This window comes from Sander vitreus, chromosome 15 (assembly GCF_031162955.1).
Source record: "Sander vitreus isolate 19-12246 chromosome 15, sanVit1, whole genome shotgun sequence".
Lineage (NCBI taxonomy): Eukaryota > Metazoa > Chordata > Actinopteri > Perciformes > Percidae > Sander > Sander vitreus.
This window is the reverse complement of record NC_135869.1, coordinates 21,777,024-21,788,118: the sequence shown is the minus strand read 5'-3', so window position 1 is coordinate 21,788,118 and position 11,095 is coordinate 21,777,024. Positions and strand designations below refer to the sequence as shown.

General features: G+C 36.3%; 1 gene segment (V, D, J or C); it reads left to right on the top strand.

The window, feature by feature from the left end:
• Positions 1-777: 777 nt before the first annotated feature.
• On the top strand, positions 778-8,537 carry LOC144529736 (immunoglobulin heavy constant gamma 2A-like). The segment is given in 8 exon segments: positions 778-880; positions 987-2,400; positions 2,649-2,731; positions 4,443-4,742; positions 4,931-5,269; positions 5,437-5,769; positions 6,340-6,494; positions 7,289-8,537. Coding segments are annotated over 6 exon segments (1,200 nt in total).
• The last annotated feature ends 2,558 nt before the right edge of the window (positions 8,538-11,095 follow it).

The following is an 11,095-nucleotide window of genomic DNA, read 5'->3' as shown; positions in this document are numbered from 1 at the left end:
AAGGATAACATGCTATTTGTTTTGTTTTCAATTAAAAATCTGAAGCTAATAAAAAACATTCGGAGCTGTAATGACGAAAAAATAAAATAAATTCTAGTCCTCTGAACATTAGTTACAACAATGCATCTTCTGCTTTTCATTCACTGTCATGTTGGTGCTTGAGTGTATCCCAGCATGCAATGGGTGGAAGGAAGGTAAACAGGGAAAAAGCACAGGGCTTCAATAACAAACTAATCTTATTGGGTGTCACAAGTGAGTTATCTTCTCTGTTAAAAGTAGCTACCATTCCTGTTTTAAAACTCTAGAGGGCAGACAAGGACTGGCTTTAACAGTTATCCCAGTGACGTCCATATACAGGAACAAAAGACAGGGAGGAAAAGCAGTAAACGTTATATTTAATTGTTTTCAGCCCATTAATGCTCCAGATATTGATGTTCTCCTCCTAATGATAATCTGTTACCAACTGTTCTGCCATGAAATGACCATAAACCTTCACAATGCCACATCCAGGTGTGCTGGGCACCACTGATCCACTGATTGTAGCTTATCGTTTAAATATAATCAGTCAGATGACATTGTGTTTAAATTATTGTTGTAGTAACGTTGATACCCAAGTTACTCATTGTTAAACAGCATTTAAAAATGTGCCAACTAATATGGACACTTCCTGTTCAGTAAACATTCATTCTAGTTTCATCAAAGAAGATTTTAGATTCCAGTCCAGATGTTTCCTCCCTGTGAGGAGGAGTCGATGCAAAACTCAGATATCTTCCACCTCTACTTATCTGAGTGCAGAGAGGAGGACAGAGAACAGTGGACACACAGTTTAACATGATGGACTATAGGACAGGACTGCTGCTTTTAACTCTCTGCTGGGCAGGTGAAGACTTTTACCACCTTTCTTTTGAGGCTAATTTAGTTGTAAAAATATGTATATTTCTTGGTATGTTTTGGCTCTGTTCTGATCAAACTGCTTTTCTCTCCAGGTGTTGGCAGTCAGACTCTGACTGAGTCTGAACCAGTGGTAAAGCGCCCAGGAGAATCCCACAAACTGACCTGTACATATGCAGGAATAGCAGATGATAACGCTCATATCGCTTAGATCAGACAAGCTGAAGGAAAAGGACTGGAGTGGGTTGCCTACATTTCTGCTCCAAGTGGAAGCACTAAAGCTTATTCAACGTCAGTCCAGAATCGCTTCACCATATCCAGAGACAACGGCGTGGACCAGGTGTATCTGCAGATGAACAGCCTGAAGACTGAAGACTCTGCTGTTTATTATTGTGCTCGAAGGCCACAGTGATACAGGAAGCCACAGAGCTGTACACAAAGCACTGCAGATGTCACTGTGACAGTCACTGATAGAAAGTGCAAGTTTGAATACCCCATAATTCACAGTATTTGATGCATTTCCCCACACTGTGCTTTTGTCACAACTTGCCCTAAACAGAAACAAAAAGTGGAGTTCAAACACCATCAGGATTATCATCTCTTATATGAGGCTGAGCTGTAAGAACAATAACAATAAAAAAATGATCTGAGTCTTTCCTGACCTCTCTCTACTGATGGCTTGCCAAAAGGTCCAAATAAAAAAAAAAAAAAAAGCAACATTCATCATTGCTTTGATGTTAGGATTTTTATTCATCAATTTTACAACAGCGTTCATTTCATTTCACCAAATAACAATAACTATATAATCTATTGTTGATTTTCATTTAACTGTGTTTTGTTCTGGGCTCTTCAAGTCCTGTAACAAGCTGTACGTTTACAAGCTCCCAGTATTTCTCAAATATCTTACAAAACATTTTAATAAATATTTTGAAAAGAAAATATATATTTGTAACCAATATAGCTTTTATTTTTTTTTACTATTATAGTTATTATTCAGTGCCACAGTTCAACACATTTTCATAAACAGTTTTATCCAATATTATGGTCTGAATAAAAGCGGTGTGTGGTGTTCTATCAATATATTAATAATATGTTTGCTTTTTTAAATGTTGAAAAAATTACAGTTTTTCATATTCAAATACATGCATTCGTCATATCATGGTATATCAATGATAAATAAAACAAAACAAAATTGAATTTAAAACTTTGATGAACTGAAAAATAAAATGTTTAATGCAAAACGCAATTTAACCAACTTACAACCTTAAATATAGTTATGTTGATTAGAATATTTTGTTTTATTCTTACCCACTGCTGATAATACAGGCCCCCTTCCCTCCAGTGCAGGAAACAGTGTTTGGTTTTTGTATTAGGGTTTATCACAGTGATGGACTGGGGCTCACTGAGATATAGATCTATACAAAAACCTAAGAGCAATAATCTAACTCTCTTCCATTATTGTGATGAAAAAAAAAGTTCAGGACTGAATATTTCCGACTGAAATATGAGGTAACTACTGTGTTTATCATTTTTAATGAGCAGATTCATGGTTAACAGTTAGTAAATTAGTAGTTTAAAGTCAGAGTTGGTGCACAGACGTAACTGTCATCTTGCATTAAATCTTAACTTTAAGAGCTGATTAAGAATCAGCACAAAACACATGCTCACAGGATGACATCAGGGGATAATGCTGATCAGGATGTATGTGTTCTTTAGTCACCTTATGAGGTTTTCACACATTATTTTTGGTATGTCAGGTTTTTGTTCCAGCAATGACTGGAGATGCAGCACTGTGATTACTTTGACTACTGGGGCAGCGGGACTGAAGTCACAGTAACAGGTAAGTCACATTTAAACAATATATTATTAGTCAGAAGATTATTATTTTACTTTTTAATGTGATTATTGGTGCTAGAGAAGTTTAACTTATAGTCCTATATTTAGGTTTATATTGATGTTGGACACACTAGAAAACAGAGCAGACAGATGTTTTTAACGCAGCTGTTTCTTAGAAAGCATTTGAAAAACCTTCCTCTTAATGCAGATGGTGGTTTGAGTTAATCTTGTAATTGATTCAGCTGGATTGTAATTGGTGTTGATGAATGTTAGCATCTTTTTATTCACATTATTATTCAATACATGTTGTATTACCGTGGATATTAATCACCATACCGTACCTGAATTTCTTAGAGAAAGAGTTACCGTAAATCTGAACATAGGCGAAAATATTTTATTTATGCATTTAATTACTGGGTCAGTATGTGTTTCAATTAAACAACTGAACAAATATGTATTTTAGTACATACTATTTCATAGTATGTAGTATCTATTTGTAGTTTCATTTGAAACACCAAAGCGACGACTGACTTTTAAAAGACCGTATGCATCATTTGCATTGTAGGTTCAATTGTTAGTAATCTCTTTTAGTTTTAGAGGAACTCTTTTTCATCGAGTGATTTTTAATTCTTCCAGACAACTTTTCTAGGTTTTCAGATTTAGCGTTAAACCAAAAGGAGCAAATAATGCTTATCAAAAATCATATTTTATGTTAATAATTTTACTATTTTAAAGGTCTTGATTCCAAAAAACAGTGTAGTGGTTTTTATTTGATATGTTGTATGAACACACTCAGCTCGTCTGTCTGAACAGATCATGTTTTGCTTTTGAAAAAAAGAAGATCAAATTGTCTATCTTTCTTGTGCAAACTGTGAACAGTCATAGTTGCTAGTGTGCATTGTGTTAACATTATTATTTAAACATTATTTATTTCTTTATAAGTTACTATTACATATATTTTTTTATTATTAGATAGATTAAGATAAATCAGACACAATGGTAAAGAACGATTTAGGTTCCAGTTTGGGAAATGCTCAAATTCTCCAACAATGAGCGTCATTTTAATATTGACAATAATGCTGATTTTGTAGTCGCAGGTGGTAGTTTATAACGATAACAAAAAGCATTTTTAATATTAGACCTGAGTTTTAAAAAATGTATTGAGTTAGTTTACAATTTCATGGTTATATCACCAGTTCAAGTTATTTATATCATTATTTATTTAATATTTATTGATTTAACTTTGGGTCTCTATTTCAATTGTGGTTTAACAATTGAACCAATCTTTGGCTTTTAGAGTAACACTTGATTATCTGTGATAATGTATGCACTTTTGTAGTTATAGGATTTTAAACTTCAAAAATCTCCTATTTGAAAGATTTTAAAACGGTTCCCTTTGGTTCTGTACAAAACAATTAACTGTTGGTTGTGTTGCACACACCTTCCACCCAAAGACTATACCAGCCATGGCACAAATTAGTGCCATTGTATAAGCTCCAATCCGGGCCTGTTTGTCAAAAACATTAACATTAACATTATTTATTAAAACATTTAATCATTGAAATTATTTTTTAGGCAGATGTTCTTGTCCTCAGTTTCATCATGCAATATTGTGCAATATATTTAAAATGAAACTTTAGACAAGCTATTGATCATCTGTGTTTTTTAATTGACCTTTATTGGTATTTACATGTTTTGACACAACTGTTCCACAGAGACTACAACTGCATCACCGACTCTCTTCCCTTTGGTTCAGTGCAAACCTGGGGCTGCAGATACAGTCATTGTTGGCTGTCTTGCACAAGACTTCTTCCCAAAGAGTCTTACTTTCCAGTGGACCGATGCCAGTGGGAAAAGCCTGACTGCAGCTGGACAATATCCTCCAACTGAGATAAACAACAAATATACAGGAGTCAGTTTGCTCAATGTATCAAAATCTGAATGGGATTCAAGGAGCTCTTATACTTGTTCTGTGACTCACCCTGGAGGACCCAAAACCGTGGAACTGTTAAAAGGTATGTGGTTTTTTTTAATACTTATCATGACTCTCTTATGTCTATGGGTCCACCTGCATCATCTTATTAATCTTGTTTTTTTTACGAAAATGTTCAATAATAATGTATGTTTCTCATGTATTTTACATTGAAAATTCTAAAATAAATAATTACAGACTGATGCTTTAAAATGGGTATGTTTATTTCAGCTCCTCCTTCCCAAACCATAAAGCCCCCAGTGCCTCCAAATGGACCTGCGGTCACAGTGCAACTGAAACAAGTCTCAAGTGTCAAAGAAATATTTAGCAACAACCAGGCAGAGTTTAAGTGTATCATTACTGGACAGGACCAGAATGTTGTAAATCAAATGCAAATCACTTGGGAAATCGATGGAAAAACTGTGACCAAAAACATCACACCAACACAGTCGGGAGTCAGCACAATGACTCTTACACGCGCTGAGTGGCACCAAGTCAACAACGTGTGCTGTTCTGCCAGGAAAGACGATATGACAAAAGTTAGTCAAAAGCTGACTTTCCGCAAAGGAGGTATGTTACTGAGTGTCTTTGATGGAGACAGATTGGTAGAACAGTGACCTGTAAGTCTGTGGTGGCCGCAAACTTACACACACACACAAACATGTACATATATCGATGTATAGCAAATGTAAAAGCCTAAATATGAACATCCTTGTTAAACCAAGTATCTCTTTCAGATGGGAGCGAGCTAAAAATAACAGTCCACATCCTCCCAGATGAGGACATCATTGATGAGGTCACTCTGATGTGTCTGGTTTCCAATCCAGAGCAGCAGGATTACTACATTGCCTGGTCAGAACATATTGGAACAAACCCCTACATCTATACTGATGGCATTAACTTCCCCTCAGTGAAAACCCGACAAGGATACTCAGTTGCAAGTATTTACACCACCACCAAAGAGAAGTGGAACAACTCCACCATGTTCTCCTGCAACGTATGGCTTGGTAATGGCGAAAAGCCTATTGAATCCAGACATGTGTCTAAGGCCCTGGGTAACTCCATTGAATGTGAGAAATAGTAGATTCAGCTTTAAATGTGGCAGTTTGTGCTAATGTGTTGTTCTGTCTCTGTGTGTACTCTCTGCCATGAGAACCTGTCTTTGTGATTGTAAAACGGTCAATTTACTATTGTTTGTCATATTGTGTTTCAATCTGTCTACGTCACATTGTCTAACAGCTTGAGAAGTGTGCTGACTGTTTCAAATAAATGTTGCATGGAGACACTTTTGTCACACGTTTATGAATGACTTCAATATTTTAAAACAATCTATGTACGAGTAGTTTTCAATAATATCTTACAGTAGTACTGTATACTACACTGCTCCACTGGATTAGGATCCACACTTTATATGTGATCAAAGTGAATAATGCTTGATTTCAGTTCCTGAGCACAATTCAAGAGAGAAAAATGTCTTATGTGCTATCTTATTAAAAACCTCTTTCTCTCTCACACTACACACACACACACACACACACACACACACACACACACACACACACACACACACACACACACACACACACACACACACACACACACAAACACACACCTAACTGCCTATGCCTTCCTCTTCTTAGATTTTACTCCAGATTCAAAACTGAGTTTTGCTCTGAGCTGCACAGATGATGCCTTTGAGGAGGAAGAGTACAGCAGCCTTTGGTCCACAACCTTCTCCTTCATAATCCTCTTCATATCCTCTCTTCTCTATAGCATGATATTCAGCCTGGTCAAGGTAAACATGCAGGCTTCCTCTTAGTTGTACTAAAGACTAAAGACTGAATGTAATACAGGATTTATACATTACAGTTTGACCAAGTACTTTACAAGTTAAAGCCCAGTCATGTAAATAAAACTCAAGTACATAAAGGAAAGAATATTTTTGACCTACTCATCTTTGAACAGTTTTTCTGTGGTTGCGGTAGCTAATTTCCATCATCACAAACAATAATGGGCAATTTCTGAAAAGTTAATGGACCCCAAATGATTCTTTTTGGCTGGTGAATTGCTCTGACTATAACAAACCTGTAATATTAAAGGTTTATTGTGTTGATTTTAATGGACACAATTACACTGTAAAAACTGCATCACCTTTAGAGTTTATTGGAGAGAATAGGGATGGCCAATGAGCTCAGGTGTGACTGATCACAATGAGCATCAGCTGAATGAAGAGCCCCACCAAACACAGAAATGTGCTGGTTTCTGTGTTTTTAAATGCTGCAATAACCATACTGGTATATTAGCAATGTATTAAGTTAAACAGAAATGACATCTTTAAGTAAGTTTAAGTACATAGTTATGTACCAGTACCGGTATGAGGATAAACCTTTTTATGCTACTGTTAAAGTTGTTAAAAAAATCTTAATAAGAACCAATAATCTAGTCCAATAGTTTATATACTGTAGCCAAATCTGCTGGCCAACTATCTATTATTATTGAAGTATTGAAGACACAGAGATCATGAGTGTCAATTCTCAGGCTGGGTTAAACTCCATTAAAATATAATTGTTTGTGTGTTTGTTTTTTCAGATGAAGAGAACATAAAGGATGAGATGGATGCACAGCATGATGACGACAGGTCTTTTTTGTTTTTTGTCTTTTTTATCAAATTTTTAAAACCATGTATATAATCGATAATCTACCGTATATTTGCCAAATAAAATGGTCGTCATATACTGCATATTATTATATGATTAAGTCATTGGAAATGGATTTCTCTGTAACCTGTAGAAAAAATAATAAATACAATTGCAATTCTTAATCATTTACTGTGTATGAATCAGGCTCATGAACCATTCGTACAGCTACGAAAAGTAACGCACTGTAATGTATTCCACGTACATTTTGCTGTATTCACCACATTGACTGCTGCTGTATAAGAACGATCTTTTTCCTAAACTTAACAAGTGGTTTTGATGCCCAAACTTAACTGTGGATGCCACATTAAGCTCACCTGTTGTTGGCTAAACTTAACTGCCACGGCCCCTTAAAGGACCATCATCTCGCGTGTCCTGTAGCCGGCTCCCAGTAACCTTTTGTCAGCTAAACCATAGATTGTATAATAATAATGGAGAAACCGTCTAGGCCTAAAAAAATGAAGCCAATGTAGAAGTGCCTTAAACCTGCACACTATCTACTTAAGGGAGTAACTTAAGGGAAAGTTTGCCGGACTTCTGTTGCCTTACATGCAGATGGATGGCGGCAGTTGCCTACCCAGAGGTCCACGTTTACCTGCTGGTAAATCTCCACTGGATGACTCATTTCAGAAGGGTTGGAAATCAGCAACCTTTCCTCTTTAGCGTTTAGCTTAGCGCTTAGCGCCCTTGCAACAATAACAAACACTGGCTTGGCCGCATCATCCTTCCTTGCTTACCCTCTCGTCAAAAATTCTTCAAAATGGCAGTCCATAAAGTAATGGGTGACATCACAGATGGTACGTCCCCTATTATATATGTCTATGGGCTAAACTCAACTAGCAGCGGCCACTGATACGAGCGACAGATCACAGGAGCTCTGTAGCCAGCGTCTCGCCTAATTTCATAGGATATCATGGTGTGCGTACATTTTTGTATGATATCCTACGAACCCGTTCATTAGAACGTGTTGCATGAATACATGTTCCAGCATTGGGTACTGTTGTTTCATTATGATTAGGAAGTTATTGATTACTTTTTTCTTTTTTGTCCTTAAAATGTATTATTGAAGTGTAGTATTGATTTTTCATTGATATATAAATAACAAATTGCACTGTTGTAGAAATAGACTTTCTGTATGTGGCTTTGAATTTCATAGTTTAACTATAAATCTTCTCTTTTCATGTTTGGTCATTTTGTTGATCATATTTGCTTTCATCTTTAATTCAATAAATATAATATTACAATAAATCAAATATGGACAGCCACATTATTAAATTAAAGGGAGAAGGAATATGAGTGATTGTGATGTGCTTGTGATAAACATGGAAAGCTTTTGAGGATTTTGTTGTCATTAAGCGTCACAACACAGGGATCTATGAACATTTAAAATAATAACGCGTCAAGTCAACATAACGGAAACGTCTGTTAGCAGTTAAGCTCTGAAGGTTTTTCAGTTTCTAAACATATAATCTTTGGCGAGTCACTTCCCCCTCTCTCTGCACCTTTGGGACCACAGCTGTGGTAGTGAAACTTTGTGGAAACCGTCAGAGCTACAAATAAAGTTCCTCGAAACAAGAGACCCATCTTTCTGTGAATATTTGCATATCAGCACGTGTCCAGGCGTGAAGTGGCTAACATGCATATAGCAGAGATATCAAATACACATACAATACAAGACACAATCAAATACAAGACATGCAGAGTGCAGAAATACCAGATACAGTACAAAGATATTTGTGTTATTGTTATTTCGAGGGGCTATTGCTCTAAACTGGAAAAAGGCAAAGACTTCAAAGATGGAACTGTCTCCAAAAGAAACGTTCTAATTTTGAATAAGTTCTATTATGTACCTTAAATTAAGAATACTATTGTCCGCAGCATGTATCTTTCTCTTTATCACACTCTTACTGACATGGCCCTTTTATAGGAACACTCACCACCCTCATTATGTAGCTGTCTGATTTGTTGAGTGAAGCTCCGCATGCCCTTCCTCACTCTCTGGTCTGGAGCCTTGTGGTAGGACCTCATCTTAAATAGAATTATTAGAATCAGAATAAAGTAGCTTGCAGTACTTTACTTTTCACTGCTAAACGCACTAAGACAACAGAACACTAGTGCAGTCAGTTAACTCTTCATAGACTGTGGCTACATTCAATGATTCTGGTTGAGATAACTATTGTTATGATTTGGCACCATCAATTATTTATATATATATATATATATATATATATATATATATATATATATATATATATATATATATATATATATATATATATATATATATAACCCCAATAGCTCCAGTTCAGAGCATTTCAGAGCATTTGAGAAACATGACTGTAGCTATTCAAAAAATATTTTACTTAATCCCCAGTTTCTCAAATGCTCTGAACTGGAGCTATTGGGGTTAGCCCTATGCATAAAATAATAACGAATTCACAATGCTATGCACAGCACAGATACAATATACCGTAGTTTTTATTCTTGAATGAAACATTTGTTTTGAATGAGTTATTAGCCTGCTCCAACTTAAAGAAAATGCTTTTGATAAAACAGGCCTACTTCACATTAAATGAATAATGTAGGATGGTTGCTTGACATTATCAAATGCTTCACCTGCAGCCGGCCTGCTGACAGTTTTAATCCAGCTCTGCAAAGTTGCAGTTCTTTTAGCTGCTTCATTAAGCTCTTTCTTCTTTCTTCGTCGTCTTCATTGTGAAGGCATTCTTAAGCATACAAAACAACTAGGCCATGCATTTATTTAAAAAAATGCAAAGTTTATTACATTAACCAATTAGGACATTAATTTATCATCTCATGACAAAATAAGATAAGGTGACTTCTATCAGCTTTCACTAACGATACATCTGCTTGTTAAAATTTCACATAACATATTGACTGTAAACATTGTATAATCTAGCATGATTCAACAGCCCAAACACATCCCTGAGCCTCTTTCTTCTTTACAGAGCCACACTAGCTAATGTAATGGACATGACGTAGCTCTGCTAGCTTGCTGCTGCTAGATATCTGTCATTAGCTTTGGTTGATAGCATGAAGTTAATATAAGGCAATGTTGCGTGACGTGATGCAGGTGGATTTGGGGGCATTTGTCATAATCTCCCTAACTTCCAAAACTCACATGAAAGGCAGTAGGGCTGTCTCTCTCTTTCATATGCGGTGCTCCGTGTGTAGGAATCAGTAAGAATATAAACAAAGTCACGTGACTGGGGGCAGAGGGCATCGCTGAGGGCAACATACATAATCACAAGATTGAATGATATGACGATTTAATTTGATTTAATGTTAATAATGCTGGACTTATCGTATTGATGCAGCCACGACAAAAAAAAAAGAAAAGTGTATTTAGGCTCTTTCTCCAGAGGGGCAGCTGAGCCAATCAGGGCAAACGGGCCGTTGCCCGCGGACAACAATAGCCCTTACCTGTAGCCTACACGTCCCTGGCACAGTTGTTATTTCACATATAGTTTCATATTGGTGTTTGTCTTGATCTAGAACATGGCAGCACACAGCAGAGGAGCTGGAAGCCTTTGAGATCTTGTGTGACGAGTGTGGACTCATTACTAGTTCATTTCGTTATTATCCGAGGAGTGTCTCTCATTGCCTCTGCTTGACTCACTGAGATATTGTAGCCTATAGAGGTGCAGAGTCTACCAAGAACTTGTAGATGGCAGGTAAA